This window comes from Vulpes vulpes, chromosome 4 (genome assembly GCF_048418805.1).
Source record: "Vulpes vulpes isolate BD-2025 chromosome 4, VulVul3, whole genome shotgun sequence".
In the NCBI taxonomy this organism is placed as follows: Eukaryota; Metazoa; Chordata; class Mammalia; order Carnivora; family Canidae; genus Vulpes; species Vulpes vulpes.
This window is the reverse complement of record NC_132783.1, coordinates 63,145,098-63,159,073: the sequence shown is the minus strand read 5'-3', so window position 1 is coordinate 63,159,073 and position 13,976 is coordinate 63,145,098. Positions and strand designations below refer to the sequence as shown.

Sequence of the window (13,976 nt, the reverse complement as noted above, 5' to 3'; positions counted from 1 at the left end):
CTGTGTATCCTTGCTTGCTCAATCATAAGTATTTATGCACATGTTTAAAACTCACCTGTTGTCTTAGCTTTCTTTTTCTGCCACTATTGTGCCAGTGCTGGTTAAACATCTTTTTTACTTAATTCATAGGTTGGCAAAACCAGAGAAGGAGTAGAAATCATCTGAATATCCTTGACTTAGAGACAAATGCATTAACTAGATCACTGCATTATCCTCCCTTGGATATTCCCACTATATGATATGAGGATATTCCCACTATATACGGAGTAATTTCATTAAATGGGTTAGAATGTTTTCTTAAAACACTGTTATTTTTGCCTATCCAATTTTCATTTTTCCCTTCTTCTACAATGCCGACTAATATTCCTTTGAGAAACAATCACTACCTTTATATTTATGCAAATAGGATTGTTAACCAAAGTGTCTTTCCATTTTTTGGTCAATTAGACCAATTACACACCTATATAAGTGTTATTCCATAAATTTGGGAGAAATTTCTCCTAGAAATTTGACACCTGTATAAAGTGTTGCAAAAATATGGAAAATAGCTAACTGAGCCAAAATTTTGGTGGTACCACACAATGAATGGCTATTAGTTCCTGCTCCATTTTTTTTTTATCCTCAGAAGTATTTAAAGATTAAGATAGCTACATAGAATCAGGATTAAAAAAGAAAATCATTGTCAATTTAAAAATGAACTAAAAATGATAATCAAAAACATTATAAACCCAACTGAATACTGAGAACAAGAGCCCAGCAAAGCATAACAGCAGCTTTTAAAATATTGTTCTTAAATTTAAATATTGTTCTTTTTGAAAACTGCCTTATTGCTGCTACCTTTAAACCATCATTGGTTATTTTGTAAAGGTCTAGAGTAGACTGCTAGATTTAAGAACCAATTCTGCAGCATTACTATGATAGACTTAAGAACCAATTCTGCAGTATTACTATGAATGGTGCTCTGCTCGTACCCTCAGCCTCGTTTGGCAGCCCTTCCAGTGAGCTACCCAGGAAGTGTCTGCTGCTGTGGTACTTAGCACTGCTAACAGTACTAACACAGGACACTGCCATCAGCACAACACAGAGCTTGGGTAGGTGTGTAGATCGCAGAGCCTAAGTTACAAGAAAGGTTGACAAATAAGTCTGTGGCATTTTTAATTTCTGTGGAGTCTCTGCCTCAAAAACAAAACTGAAAGATGACGAATTCCCCAAACATAGGAAGAAGGTTCAGATTCTTAGTGTTCAAAAAGATGATCAGGTTTCACCACAACACCCGATATATTCCAATGATAAAAAACACAGAGGATGCTGAGAAGAGTCAAAATGGGCTTTCAATAGGGTCATAAAAGTCACATCTGTAGACGGCTATGTAAAAAACTTTGCTACTAATGGAATCAAAAATTATAACTATACCTTGTAGTAACGGAAGTAGTCTCGCTCTTGCAACTTTTTTATTTTGGGGAAGATTTTGAAGGTGTTAAAGTTATCAATGCTATCAATATCACACAAGCAATCATCCAGGACTCCGGTGACCTAGGGGGAAAATATATATGTAAATATATATGTAATATAAATAAATATATATGTAATAAATAAATATGTATATAAAATATTACATATATAATTTAAAATATGTGAATTATGAGTATTTCAACCTTAACAAGTCTGTACTATTATATAAAAAGATAATTTATTCATTCAAGGTAATGATTGCTGATTAAGTTACATAACATTAAAGGGGTGTCTGGGTGGCTCAGTTGGTTAAGCATTTGCCTTCAGCTATGGTCGTGATCCCAAGGTCCTGGGACAGATCCCCAAGTCGGGCTCCCTGCTCAGCAAGTAGTCTGCATCTCCCTCTCCCTCTCTCTCATTTGTTCTCTCTTTCACATAAATAAAATATTTAAAAAAAAAATATATATATATATATAAAACATTAAAGCAATCATTTACTTTGGACTATGGCCAATTAAGTAAAAAACAATAGAAGATCAGATATACTTATTCTGAAGAGCTAAGTATTATTATTTAGTGGCTAGAGAAATGTATTGAATGTTCCTTCCTTTCCCCAAACATACATAAAATCCAAGAAATAGTTGGAATGCTAAAGCAATTTCTTCCAAAAGTAACCTAAAAGTCATAGACTGTAATAATACTGCTGTAGTAACTCTATCTTTCTTTCCTACTGCCAGTTATGGAACACTTACGTGACAGGCAGTGCTAAGAACATTACATGTTACCACATTTATTCTTTAAATATTCTATGAAATAGGTGTTATTATCCTCATTTTACACGTAAGAAAATTAAGGCTTAGCATGGTTAAAATAATTTTTCTAAAGTAGAAATGAGACTTAATCCCAAGTCAATTGCGCTTAAAAAATACATGCTTTATCCACTACTCGAAGTATACATTAACTGAACAAAAATTGGTATTTACAAAATGTGTTCAGAATCCAAAACTTCCACAAAACAGTCTTCAGCTAAATTTAAAAATGGGACTCACTGACATCCACATCTTGGATGAATCTTCAGGGAACCAGACTGAGTGAAAAAAAGCCAACCCCAAAAGGTTATGTACTATGTGATTTCACTTATACAACATCTTTGAAATGGAAAACAGATTATTGGTTGCCAGGGTTTCAGGACTAGCGTAGGGATAGGAGTTGGAGTAAAGGAGTAGGACAGAAAGGAGGTAAATGTGGTTATAGAAAGTGCAAGAGGAGGAGCGCCCAGGTGGCTCAGTCAGTTGAGCTTCTGACTCTTGGATTAGCTCAGGTCATGATCTCAGGGTTGTGAGACTGAGTGCCCCACACACACACTCAGCAGGGAGCTGTTGAGACTCTCTCTTTCTCTCTCTCTCTCTCTCTCTTCCCTTTCCCTCTCTAAAAATATAAATAAATAAGGTTAAATTCTTAGGAAAGGGCAAGAAGGAGTCTTGTGGTAATGAAATTGTTCAGTATCTTGATGATGATGGATACATGATCCTAAACGTGATAAAAGTGAACAGAATACATACATACACAAGTGAGACAAGGGGGAATCTGCGTAAGATCAGCAGACTGCATCAATGTCAATGTTCTAGTGATAATATTGCCTCGTATGCTTGCAAAATGTAACCACTGGAGAAAACTAGATTCAGTGTAGGTGACATTTCTTTGTATTATTTCTTACAAAGGCATGGAACCTATAATTATCTCCATTAAAATTTAAATTTAAAAACAAAAGTGGGACCCAGGCTGTTAAAGTTCATTCATGTGATCCACTGGAGGAATCTATGCAAAGATGATTAGAAAATGGAAACCAGAACTTCCCATTCCTTTCTTTCTCCTGCTTTTCCCCTAGGAATGCAAATGTGTCTCCAAACTCCCCACAAGATATAAAGAGTCAGAGGTATATTATCTTTAAAGAACAAAGGATCATTAACAATTTTGGCTTCCAGATGCTTTACTATTCTACTTAAGATCCTGTCACTAACTCTACTGAATTTCATTCCATTTCTTTACCTCACTATTTATAAAACTTCAAAGTCTAAGTAATTGCGGGGGGGGGGGGGGGGGGGGGGGCAGAAAAATAGCAACCAGCAACTTCCTAGGTTTTAAAAATTTTGATCCAGTGATTGCTCCTTCTTACAAATTTTTCTTAAATTGTTCCTTTTTAGTAAACCTCCATATTTTGGGTTTTTAAAAATATTTAAAATAATAATAATAAAAATAAAAATATTTTAATTGTGGTAGGGGTTGGGGTAGGGTATACAAAATTATCATGTACTTATTTCTAACTCTTAAAGACAACTACTATGACAAAAACCTTCATATCACCAAAATTTAAAAAAACAGAAATAGAGGGGTGCCTGAGTGACTCAGTCAGCTGAACGTCTGACTCTTGGTTTCAGCTCCAGTCATGGTCTCAGGGTCCTGAGATTGAGCCTCAAACTGCCCAGTTGGGCTCCGCGCTCAGCAGAGATCCTGTTTCTGTCCCTCTCCCCGCACCCCCAACCTCTCTCTCTGAAATAAATAAAACTTTAAAAATATATCGAAATATTATCTTTTAAGTCCCGTTCTAATTACGGCCATCTCCCTCCCCCTGGAGCTAAAATACCTTATTTTTGTTAATTTCTTTATTTTTCTTTGCAATTTCACCACATAGGATATATCCCTGAACAATATAGAGGATTTTTTGGTTTTGTACTTTATTTTTTTTAATTATTTTTTATTTATGATAGTCACAGATAGAGAGAGAGAGAGAGAGAGAGAGAGAGGCAGAGACATAGGCAGAGGGAGAAGCAGGCTCCATGCACTGGGAGCCCGACGTGGGACTCGATCCCGGGTCTCCAGGATCGTGCCCTGGGCCAAAGGCAGGCGCCAAACCACTACGCCACCCAGGGATCCCTGGTTTTGTACTTTAATATTAATGGCTTCTAATGTGTAAATTATATTGTGAGGTGTTTTTGCTAATATTTTGACAGCTACCCACCATAATGAATTTTATCCTCATTCATTTTCCCTGCTGTAAATGTTACACTCCATGAAAATATCACAACGTATTTGTTATATTGTTGACCTGTAAGGTAGGCAGAATAATGTCCCCCAAAGATATACATGTCCTAATTCCTGAAGCCTGTGAATATGTTATTGTACACAGCAAAAGGGACTCTAGATGTGATTAAGGATCTTGAGATGGTGAGATTATACTGGATTATTTAAGTGGACTCAATATAAGATCCTTGTAAGAGGAAGACAAGAGTGTCAGAGTCAGACTGAAAGATGCTACATTCCTGGCTTTTAAGATAGTGGAAGAGGACATATGCCAGGAACACAGCAACCTCTCAGAGCCTGGAAAAGGCAAGGAATGATTCTCCCCTAGAGCCTCCACAAGAAATGCAGCCTTGTTGACCTTGATTTTATCCCTGTTAAAACCCATTTTCAGGCTTCCGTCCTATAGCATTATGTGATCATAAATTTGTACTGTTTTGAGCCCTAAATTTGTGATAATTTGTTAGAACAGTAATAGGAAATTAATGCAATCCATACTTAGGTTGTTTCCAGATTAAGCTAAAGAATAATGCTACACAAACATATTTTCATTATCTCTCTCTAAATGTGTAAGTTTTTTTTCTCTAGCTTACCTGCTTACAAATGGAATTACTATAGCTCATTTCCAAAATAGGTATACCAAGGCAGCCCAGGTGGCTCAGCAGTTCAGCATGGCCTTCAGCCCAGGGCATGATCCTGGAGATCCGGGATCGAGTCCCACGTCGGGCTCCCTGCATGGAGCCTGCTTCTCCCTCTGCTTGTGTCTCTGCCCCTCTGTGTGTGTGTGTGTGTGTGTGTGTGTGTGTGTGTGTGTGTGTTTCATGAATAAATAAATAAAATTTAAAAAAAAAAATAGGTATGCCAAATCCCAATCCTACCAACAGCAGACAGAAGCTACTACTGAATCATATCCTTACCAACACCTGATATTTTTAAAATTTTTGCCAATCCAGTCTGCATGAAAGGGTATCTGATTTTTGTACTAATGAAGGGGGAACCCTGGGTGGCGCAGCGGTTTGGCGCCTGCCTTTGGCCCAGGGCGCGATCCTGGAGACCCGGGATCGAGTCCCACGTCGGGCTCCTGGTGCATGGAGCCTGCTTCTCCCTCTGCCTGTGTCTCTGCCTCTCTCTCTCTCTGTGTGTGTGTGACTATCATAAATAAAAAAAAAAAATGTACTAATGAAGTATAATGTTTTAGGTTCTGTAAGACATTCATATTTCTTTTTTCATGAAATACCTGTTTAGGTCTTTCTTTTTTTTCACTTTCTACTAGGTTGTCTTTTTTATATTGACATGCAGGAATCAATACTTTTTCCTATCCTATTTCATTCTTCTGGAGCTCCACTCAGACATACTATATTATGTATATACTATGTCTCTTAAGTTTTCTTTAAAATTTACTATCCCGTTATTTCAGCTTCATTCTGGATAATTTGCTTTTATTTTCCATTCATTTATTTGTTCCATTCACATATTTATATTCATATATTTACTTATACCCATGTATATTTATATATATTCCATTCATATATATTCATTCATTCAACATATTTGAAGATCTACCTAACATAAGCCTTGCACTGTTTTAAGTGCTGGAAGTGCAGAAGTAGAAGAAAAAGAGAGAGAAAGAGAAAGAGAAAGAGAAAGAGAAAGAGAAAGAGAAAGAGAAAGAGAAAGAGAAAGAGAAAGAGAGAGAAAGAGAAAAGAAGAGAGAGAGAAAGAAAGAAGACAAAAATCTCTACCCTCCATGAATTTACATTTTCATAGAAAAGAAAAAAAAACACCAGTCAAGTACAAAATCTGTCAGATATTAATAAAGTAATAAGAACGGAGACAAGCATTGCAGGACTGAGCTACTACTATTTTAAAAAGCAGAGTTACAAAAGGTCTCAGTGGAAATTTTGGCAATGCTTGAAGGAGGAAAAGGAACAAACCATGCAATTTAAGAGAAAGGGGGAAAGCATTCCAGGCATTGGGAACACAAAATATAAATGCCCCAAGGCAGTCAGCTGTCCAAAGTTTCTGAGGACCAATAAGGAGGATGATATAGAAGGTGAAAAGGAGAAGCAGGAGACCATTGTAAGACTTTGGCTTTACTGGAACTTGGGGTTTTCTTACACCAATCAATTCTCAAACTCTCCAACACCAACTGGGTGCCCAATTCAGTTTTGATACCACCTGGAGTTAGAGCAGACCCCCATTGATTAAGGGCTCAGTCACACAGGACTGTCCCCACCTTATATATTAGTCCCAAGTTCCTAGTCACCTATACTTCTGACTGACCAGCTATAAACTGGGGGTTCCCATGACTCTTCTCAAGTTCAATAATTTGCAATGGCTTATAGAACCAGGGAAACACTTTACTGGTTTATTGTAAAGGATACAACTCAGAAGTGGCAAACAGAATACACAGGCACATAGGGAGAAATTCCAAGGAGCAAGTGCACCTTCCATGGCTCTGAGCCACCCTCCCAGCAAGCGTCTGTATTCACCCACCTGGAAACTCATCAATCTTGTTTTAAGTGCTTTTATAGAGCTCAATGTCTAGCATCCCTCTCCCTATTTCAGTGGTCATGGGTGGGGCTCAAAGTTCCAAACCTCCAATCACTTGGTTTGTCTGACAACCAGTCCCCCCTGAGTGATCTAGGGAGTTCCCAACTAATTCACTACACTAGCATCAACAGGTGTGACTGAAAGGGGCTTGTTATAATTAACAAAAGGCATTCCTATTACTCTGGCAATGCCAAGGGTTTTAGGAGCTCTAGGCTAGGAAGAAGAGACAAAGACCAAATACATTTTTGTATTATACCTTACTGATTTAGACAGGAAACCACTAGTGAGTTTTAAGCAGAGGGTAAAAGAATATGGAGTACAAGATGAGGATGGAGGGTTTCTCTTTCACATTGTACGGTCAGGGAAGGCTACAACTTAGATAAGTGGACATGTTAGATAAGGTGACACAGCAGAAACCTAAGAAAGTGAACAAGTAAACCAATGAATACACGAAAAGAGTATGCTAGGTAAGGAAAACTGCTAGTCCAAAGGCCCTTAGGCAAGAACATATTTGCCATGTTTGAGGAACAAGGAAGCCAGTTTGGCTGCAGCATATGTTTAAGGGGGAGAAGACTGGGAAAAGTAGATGTGAGGAAAAAGATTGGGAACTTGGTTCCTGACACATCCGATTTGAGATACTTACAATCATGTTAGTGGAGATGAGGAAAAGGTAGTTGCATATCCAGATCTAAAGCTGAGAATCCTGGTCTGGAGATTTTGAGAGTCAGTTATGTAGGTGGTGTCTAAAGCCAAGAGACCAAAGGAAATAACTCAGAGGAGAAAGAGTACGGATCTGAATCCTGAGGTTCAAATAACTAGTGGTCAGGAGCAGAGGAGGAAACAACCAAAAGATAGACTAACCTGAGAAACAGGATGAAACTCAGAAAAATAGAGCATCCTGGCAGCCCAAAGAAAAAAGTATTACAAGGAGAGTATGTGACGAACTGTGGGAAAAAATGCTGTCTAAAGGTAAAGCTAAGGTTAAAAACAAACTATTGGTTTTAACGACAAGGAAGACATTAGTGACCTTGACATGTGCAGCTTCTGAGGAGTGGTAGGGGCAAGAGTCTGACTGGAGTAGGCTAGAGAACTGACCAGAATAGGAGGAATAAAGATAATTCCTTTGAGCAGTTTTTCTATAGAGGAGATCAGAAAAATGGAGCAGAGCCAGAAGAGATGGGCAGGTCAAGAGAGAACTCTAAAATAGAATTAATGGTATGTTTTAGGATGACAGTAACAGTCCATCAAACTGTTCCACCAGAAAAATTAATGATCCAGGGGCACTTGGGTAGCTTGGCGGTTGAGCGTCTGCCTTTGGCTTAGGGTGTGATCCCAGAGTCCAGGGATCAAGTCCCACATTGGGCTCCCTGCATGGAGCCTGCTTCTCCCTCTGCCTATGTCTCTGCCTCTCTCTATATGTCTCTCATGAATAAATAAATAAAATCTTAAAAAAAAAAAAAAAGAAAAAAAAAAGGAAATGATCCAGGACCAAAAGGGAAGATTTGCTGGAGCCATGTCCTTGAAACAAGGAATGGGACCTAATATACAAGAGAGAGGGATCGGCCTCTGATAAGAGTTCACAGTTCATCTATGATAACCCACTGGAAGTCCAGATGTGTGGGTATAGAAACTAATAGAGAAACACAAAGGATTATGTTGATTACTCTAATTTTGTTAGTGAAGTATGAAGCTAAGAAAAAGAAAAGACTTAAAATGGTTGCCTGATTCAGTAGTCATTTCTCCTGCTGGATATAATCAGCTATTTAATCCATCCATTGAGTTTTTAATTTCATCTCTAGAAATCTCATCACATTATGTTTTAATCTTTTTTATAGTTCTTTAAAATCTCGTGTTCCAAAAAAATTAATTAAATTAAATTAAATCTCGTGTTCCTTTTTCTTACTTTCAGGTCAGGGTCTCTCTGTCCTTCCCCCTTTTGTATTTAAATTCACTATGTTTAATGTGTTTAAATTAAGTCTGCTATTTTCAGAATCTAAGATCATCACAGATCTTTTTCCATAGTCTATATTTCCAGTACCCCATTCATGATGCCTGTGTTTTGTGATTTTTAACTATTAGCTGCTTATTATCCTTGGCCCTATACCTTCAAGAATTCTTTAGACCTGGGTTGAAAATAAATTCCTCCAGAGGGGATGGATATTTGCTTTTACCAGTAAACTAGGGGCATGCACCTGGGTCTGCCATAAATTAAATTTCTCACTTGAAGTTTTTCCCAGCATAGGTGGCATGAATATGGCTGGCAAACTTTTATAAAAGCTGGCTTGTGGTTGTAGATTCTCAAGGGAGTTGTTTCCCCCTTCCCTAGCAACTTTCTTACTTTTCCCTTATTCCTAGTAGGATTCATCTCTCATATTGAGGATGTAGCTCTTTGTGGAGTTCAAGCTTTACAGTGGATCTCCTTCTAGTTTCCTCTCTTTGGGCACACAGAGCCTTTATTTCTTTATTTCCATTCCACACCAAGGAGCTATCACAGCAGAAAGTCAAGGTCTTCAGGCCTGGGGGAAAATCCTCAGGGTACTGGCCCTATTTGAGTCTCAAGACCTGGCTTTTCCATTAGGAATGGGGGGGACTCTGTATTCTCTGATTTCATGCCACCTCAGATGCATTTAGAAAGACTTAAAAATACATCTGACTAAAATTACTTCTTTACAGGAAGATTAACTTGTCACATCAAGTATGTACTATGTCTTTTGTTAGTAGTGCTTTCCAGACTACAAAGAGTATTTGCATTTAATTTATAAGAAAATGGGTATGGGGGATCCCTGGGTGGCTAAGCAGTTTGGCACCTGCCTTTGGCCCAGGGTGTGATCCTGGAGACCCCGACTGAGTCCCACATCAGGCTCCTGGCATGGAGCCTGCTTCTACCTCTGCCTGTTGTCTCTGCCTCTCTGTGTGTGTCTTTCATGAATAAATTTTTTTTAAAAATCTTTAAAAAAGAAGAAAAGAAAATGGGGTATGAGGGGCATCTGGGTGGCTCAATTGGTTAAGGTCTGACTTTGGCTCAAGTCATGATCTCTGAATCCTGGGACCAAGCCCCCCACGTCCCTCTGCCCCTCCCCCTACTCGTGCTCTCTCAAATGAATAAAATCTTTTTAAAAAAAGAAAATGGGGTATGAGATATACAAATGCCTATGATTTTTATAGGCTTAAAAATAACCTTTGCTTTCATTATAAGGAGACATATTCAATATACACCTCTCCGTAAATGATTTCTTATAAATGGGAGATTTTTTATTTATTTATTTATTTTTTTTTTTTTTATGATAGTCACACAGAGAGAGAAAGAAAGAGGCAGAGACACAGGCAGAGGGAGAAGCAGGCTCCATGCACCGGGAGCCCGACGTGGGATTCGATCCCGGGTCTCCAGGATTGCACCCTGAGCCAAAGGCAGGAGCTAAACCGCTGCGCCACCCAGGGATCCCCTGGAGTTTTTTTTTTTTTAATTTTATTTATTTATCCATGAGAACACACAGAGAGGATTGAGAGAGAGAGGCAGAGACACAGGCAGAGGGAGAAGCAGGCTCCATGCAGGGAGCCGACGCGGGACTCGATCCTGGGTCTCCAGGATCATGACCTGGGCGGAAGGCGGCGCTAAACCGCTGAGCCACCCAGGCTGCCCGATTTATTTTTTTTTTTTAAATGTACTTCTCGCTTTATGCTTTACTGGACATTTTTTTCCTCTTAATTCAGTATATGTAAAAGAAGTGAAATAACTAAGTTCCCCTTTATTTTCCTGGGACTCCCTCTGCTTTATTTTGATACTCTAAAGAAGCTAGCATATTGAGATGTAGTGTACAGAAGAAAAAGGGGCCTACCAGGGCTCCAATTTAATCTTGTTCATTTAGCAAGTGTGTATTAGTCATGTAAGCTTTTTGAACTTAAGTTACCTCAATTGCCCCACTTCTGAGAGACAGATCCAATAAATGAGATAATGTATATTTAAACATGGTAGAGATTAAAAGACTATAATATGCTCCACTATATTGGAAAATAACCACTGGAAACAAAAACCAAATGTATCCACTTTTGAGGATTCTTTGGCACAATGCTACTTTGAATATGCACAAATTTTTAATTTTTGAACTATATGTATTCATTTGGACATTAAAAACTACATATATTCATTTGGACATAAAAGTACACATGCAATTATAAAGCGTTTAACGCATGTAATTAGTAGATGAAAAAACTAAAATGAAGCTTCTAGATTGATGACAAAATATACAATATATGCTATAAAGAGAAAAATATCCTTTTAGAAAAACATGTAAATATATATTCCACCCCAAAACAATCACCCAACCATTCTATTTTAGCTAGAAAATAATTCTGCTAAAGACCATTTGGAAATTTTACTTTTTAAAAGATTTCCAGTACTTCAGTGTTTTCTAAGCAGGGTTCAAAAGGTAGTTCAGAGGATAACAGCCTCACAGTTACTTGCAAACGAGGCTTGTTTAAAGCTGCTGATCCCTGGGTCACATCCAGATCCAGCAAATCAGAACAGGCGGCAGTGGGGCCAGAGAATCTGCATTTGTAACGTGTTCACCAATACTAAAACCGAAAGTCCGCCCCTTTTATTTTTATCAAATCATCCATTCAAAAAATATCCACCCAAGTAGGCTTTCTGGGATTTAATGCACAACACCGTAAGGCCATGGAAAAGTATGTGAATCAAGTCAGAAAAACATGTTTACACAGTTACACGCCCCTTCACCTTTTCCCAGCAAAGAGCATTAATTGCTTCAAACGACACCCCCCTCCTCACCGGACCACCTGAGACTCTCCTTTCTCCTTCTTTCCGCAGTCTTGTCACTTTGCGGCACAGGCTATTCAAATTCTACTGCAGAAAAGACGCGAACACCGCTCTCAAGGAAGGCACGAGGCTCTGGTTTCCAAAGCCCCCGATTCCGGCGTCCCGAGAACGCTTCTGCAATGGGGGTTTCCCAGGAGCAATCCCTAAGCCCTAATTTACTCTCCAGCCATCGCCTTGTAAGGCCGGACACTACCGCCCCCTCGCCCCCCAGTCTCTTACTTGAGCTCACCTGGAGATACCACCTGGCAGACATGGCACAAGTTGGGAGACAACACGGCTCCCAGGCAAGGGCAGGCACGAGGGGCCCCCCCGTCCAGGAGCTCCAGGACGTGAAGTCTCGGCCCCTTCCCCAGGCGCTCCTCGGCTGCGGGGCGGGGGCGGGGGCGGGGGCCTCCCCTCCCCTCCCCCTCCCCTCCCCTCCCCTCCCCCTCCCCCCCCGCCCCGCAGCCGCGGACTTCACGGGCACGCGTGCTCCCTCCCCAAGCCGCTGACGGCGGTTTCAGTCCGTCTCATCTCCCGCCACACTCCCAGCCGCTTAAAAACCAGCAGGAGAAGCGAGAACACCTCGGGGGACCGTCACCATCTTCCTCTTTTTACCGCCATCGCCCCACGAGCGTCGCCAGGCCCAGGCCCGCACCCAGCCAGCGGCTCGCAGACGCGTCCTGCACCGGACGGCTCCGGCCCCGGCCCCCGCCCCCCCCCCTCCGCTGCCCGGACGCCCCTCGGCCCGGCCCCCGCCCTCCCCGCTCCCCGCCCGCGGCCCGTTCGCCGCCGCCGCCGCCGCCGTTCGTCCGGGCGTCCCCGCGCCGCCAGCCCTCGGGCTCACCTGGGCCTCGACGACGCTCGGGAGGAAGCTCAGGGTGAGCAGCAGCTGCGCCGCGGCCGCCGCCCCCTGCCCGGCGCCGGCCGGCCGGGCCCCCGGGCGCATGCTGGCGTCTCCCCGCGGCGCGGCCGGCCGGGCCCCTCGGGGCGGGGGAACGGCGGGCGGCCCAGGCGACGACCGACGGGACGGCTCCCGGCGGCCGACAGGCTCCAGGTCGGAGGTCCGCACGCCCGGCCCGAGGCGGGGGCCACTCTCGCCGGCTCCCGGCAGCTGCGAGTGAGGCAGGACGCGGAGCGCCCCCTCTTCATCCCCTAGGCGGCCCGGCCCCGCCCCCGGCTTCCCCTGCGCCCGGCCACGCCCCCCGAGCGCGGGGCCTTGTGGGAGTTGTGGTCCCGCGCTGCCGCGAGCCGGCCCCCTGGCGGAAGGCGGGGCCGGCGGCGCGGGGCTCTCGGGAACTACAGCCGCGGCCTCCTCCCCGGGGCCTCGGGCTCCTCCGCGGCCAATGAGGCAGGACCACGCGGGCATCCAAAACAAGCGGCGGGGCGGGGGGGCGCCCTCCCCCGGCAGTTGCTCCGGGAAACCCGGCGGCCGGTGGCTCCCGTGCAGCTGTTCCCCGACACCACGCAGCCGGGAGGCCCGGGGATGCGACCCGAGACCTCGGCAAGGAAGGAACGCGCGCTGCGGGGCCTTCCAGTCCCGGGCCCAACGCTGTCTTGGTCTCAGTGTTCTGTAGCCCGCGATCCGCTGCAAACGCCTTGGACGAGCCCCCTGAGGCTTGGAGAGGTGGCCCCGGCTCCACGCCCAGACGTGGATGTCATCCTCTTCCTCGTCCCACTCCCTCTCCTCCGTTGAGACCAACATAATACTGCACGTTGAAGAATGGGAACAAACCCCAAAGTCTGTAATAATGTATGGGAATGGAGATAAACGCACACAAGAGCTTGGAGTGACACAGACGGGGTTCAGCTCCCAACTCTGAAACATCCCACTGCTATGGGTACCACGTGGCCTCAGACTGACTTCAGTTACTTTACCCCTGTGAACCTCGATTTGCTCATCTGTAAGTGAATAATACCCTCCTCAAACGCTGTTTGAGGCTTATATTCGATGACACACATAAACGGCTTCGTATGGTGCCTAGCACAAAGGATGTGTTCAACCAATGGTAGCTGCGATTCGTTTTATTAATAGCCTTGATTTCTAGAAAACTAGCAATACATCAATTTACCTTTATGT

The 13,976-nt window shown here is 42.7% G+C and overlaps 1 protein-coding gene across 1 annotated transcript in view; it reads right to left on the bottom strand.

The window, feature by feature from the left end:
- The window catches only part of ERO1B (endoplasmic reticulum oxidoreductase 1 beta), a 57,750-nt gene extending 44,704 nt beyond the window's left edge, over positions 1-13,046 (bottom strand). The window contains exons 1-2 of the mRNA XM_072755921.1: positions 12,744-13,046; positions 1,414-1,533 (exon numbers count right to left, since the gene is read on the bottom strand). Of these exons, the coding sequence (XP_072612022.1) occupies positions 1,414-1,533; positions 12,744-12,845 (222 nt within the window). The 5' untranslated portion in view covers positions 12,846-13,046. The remainder of the gene's footprint in view (positions 1-1,413; positions 1,534-12,743) is intronic.
- Between the last annotated feature and the right edge of the window lie 930 nt (positions 13,047-13,976).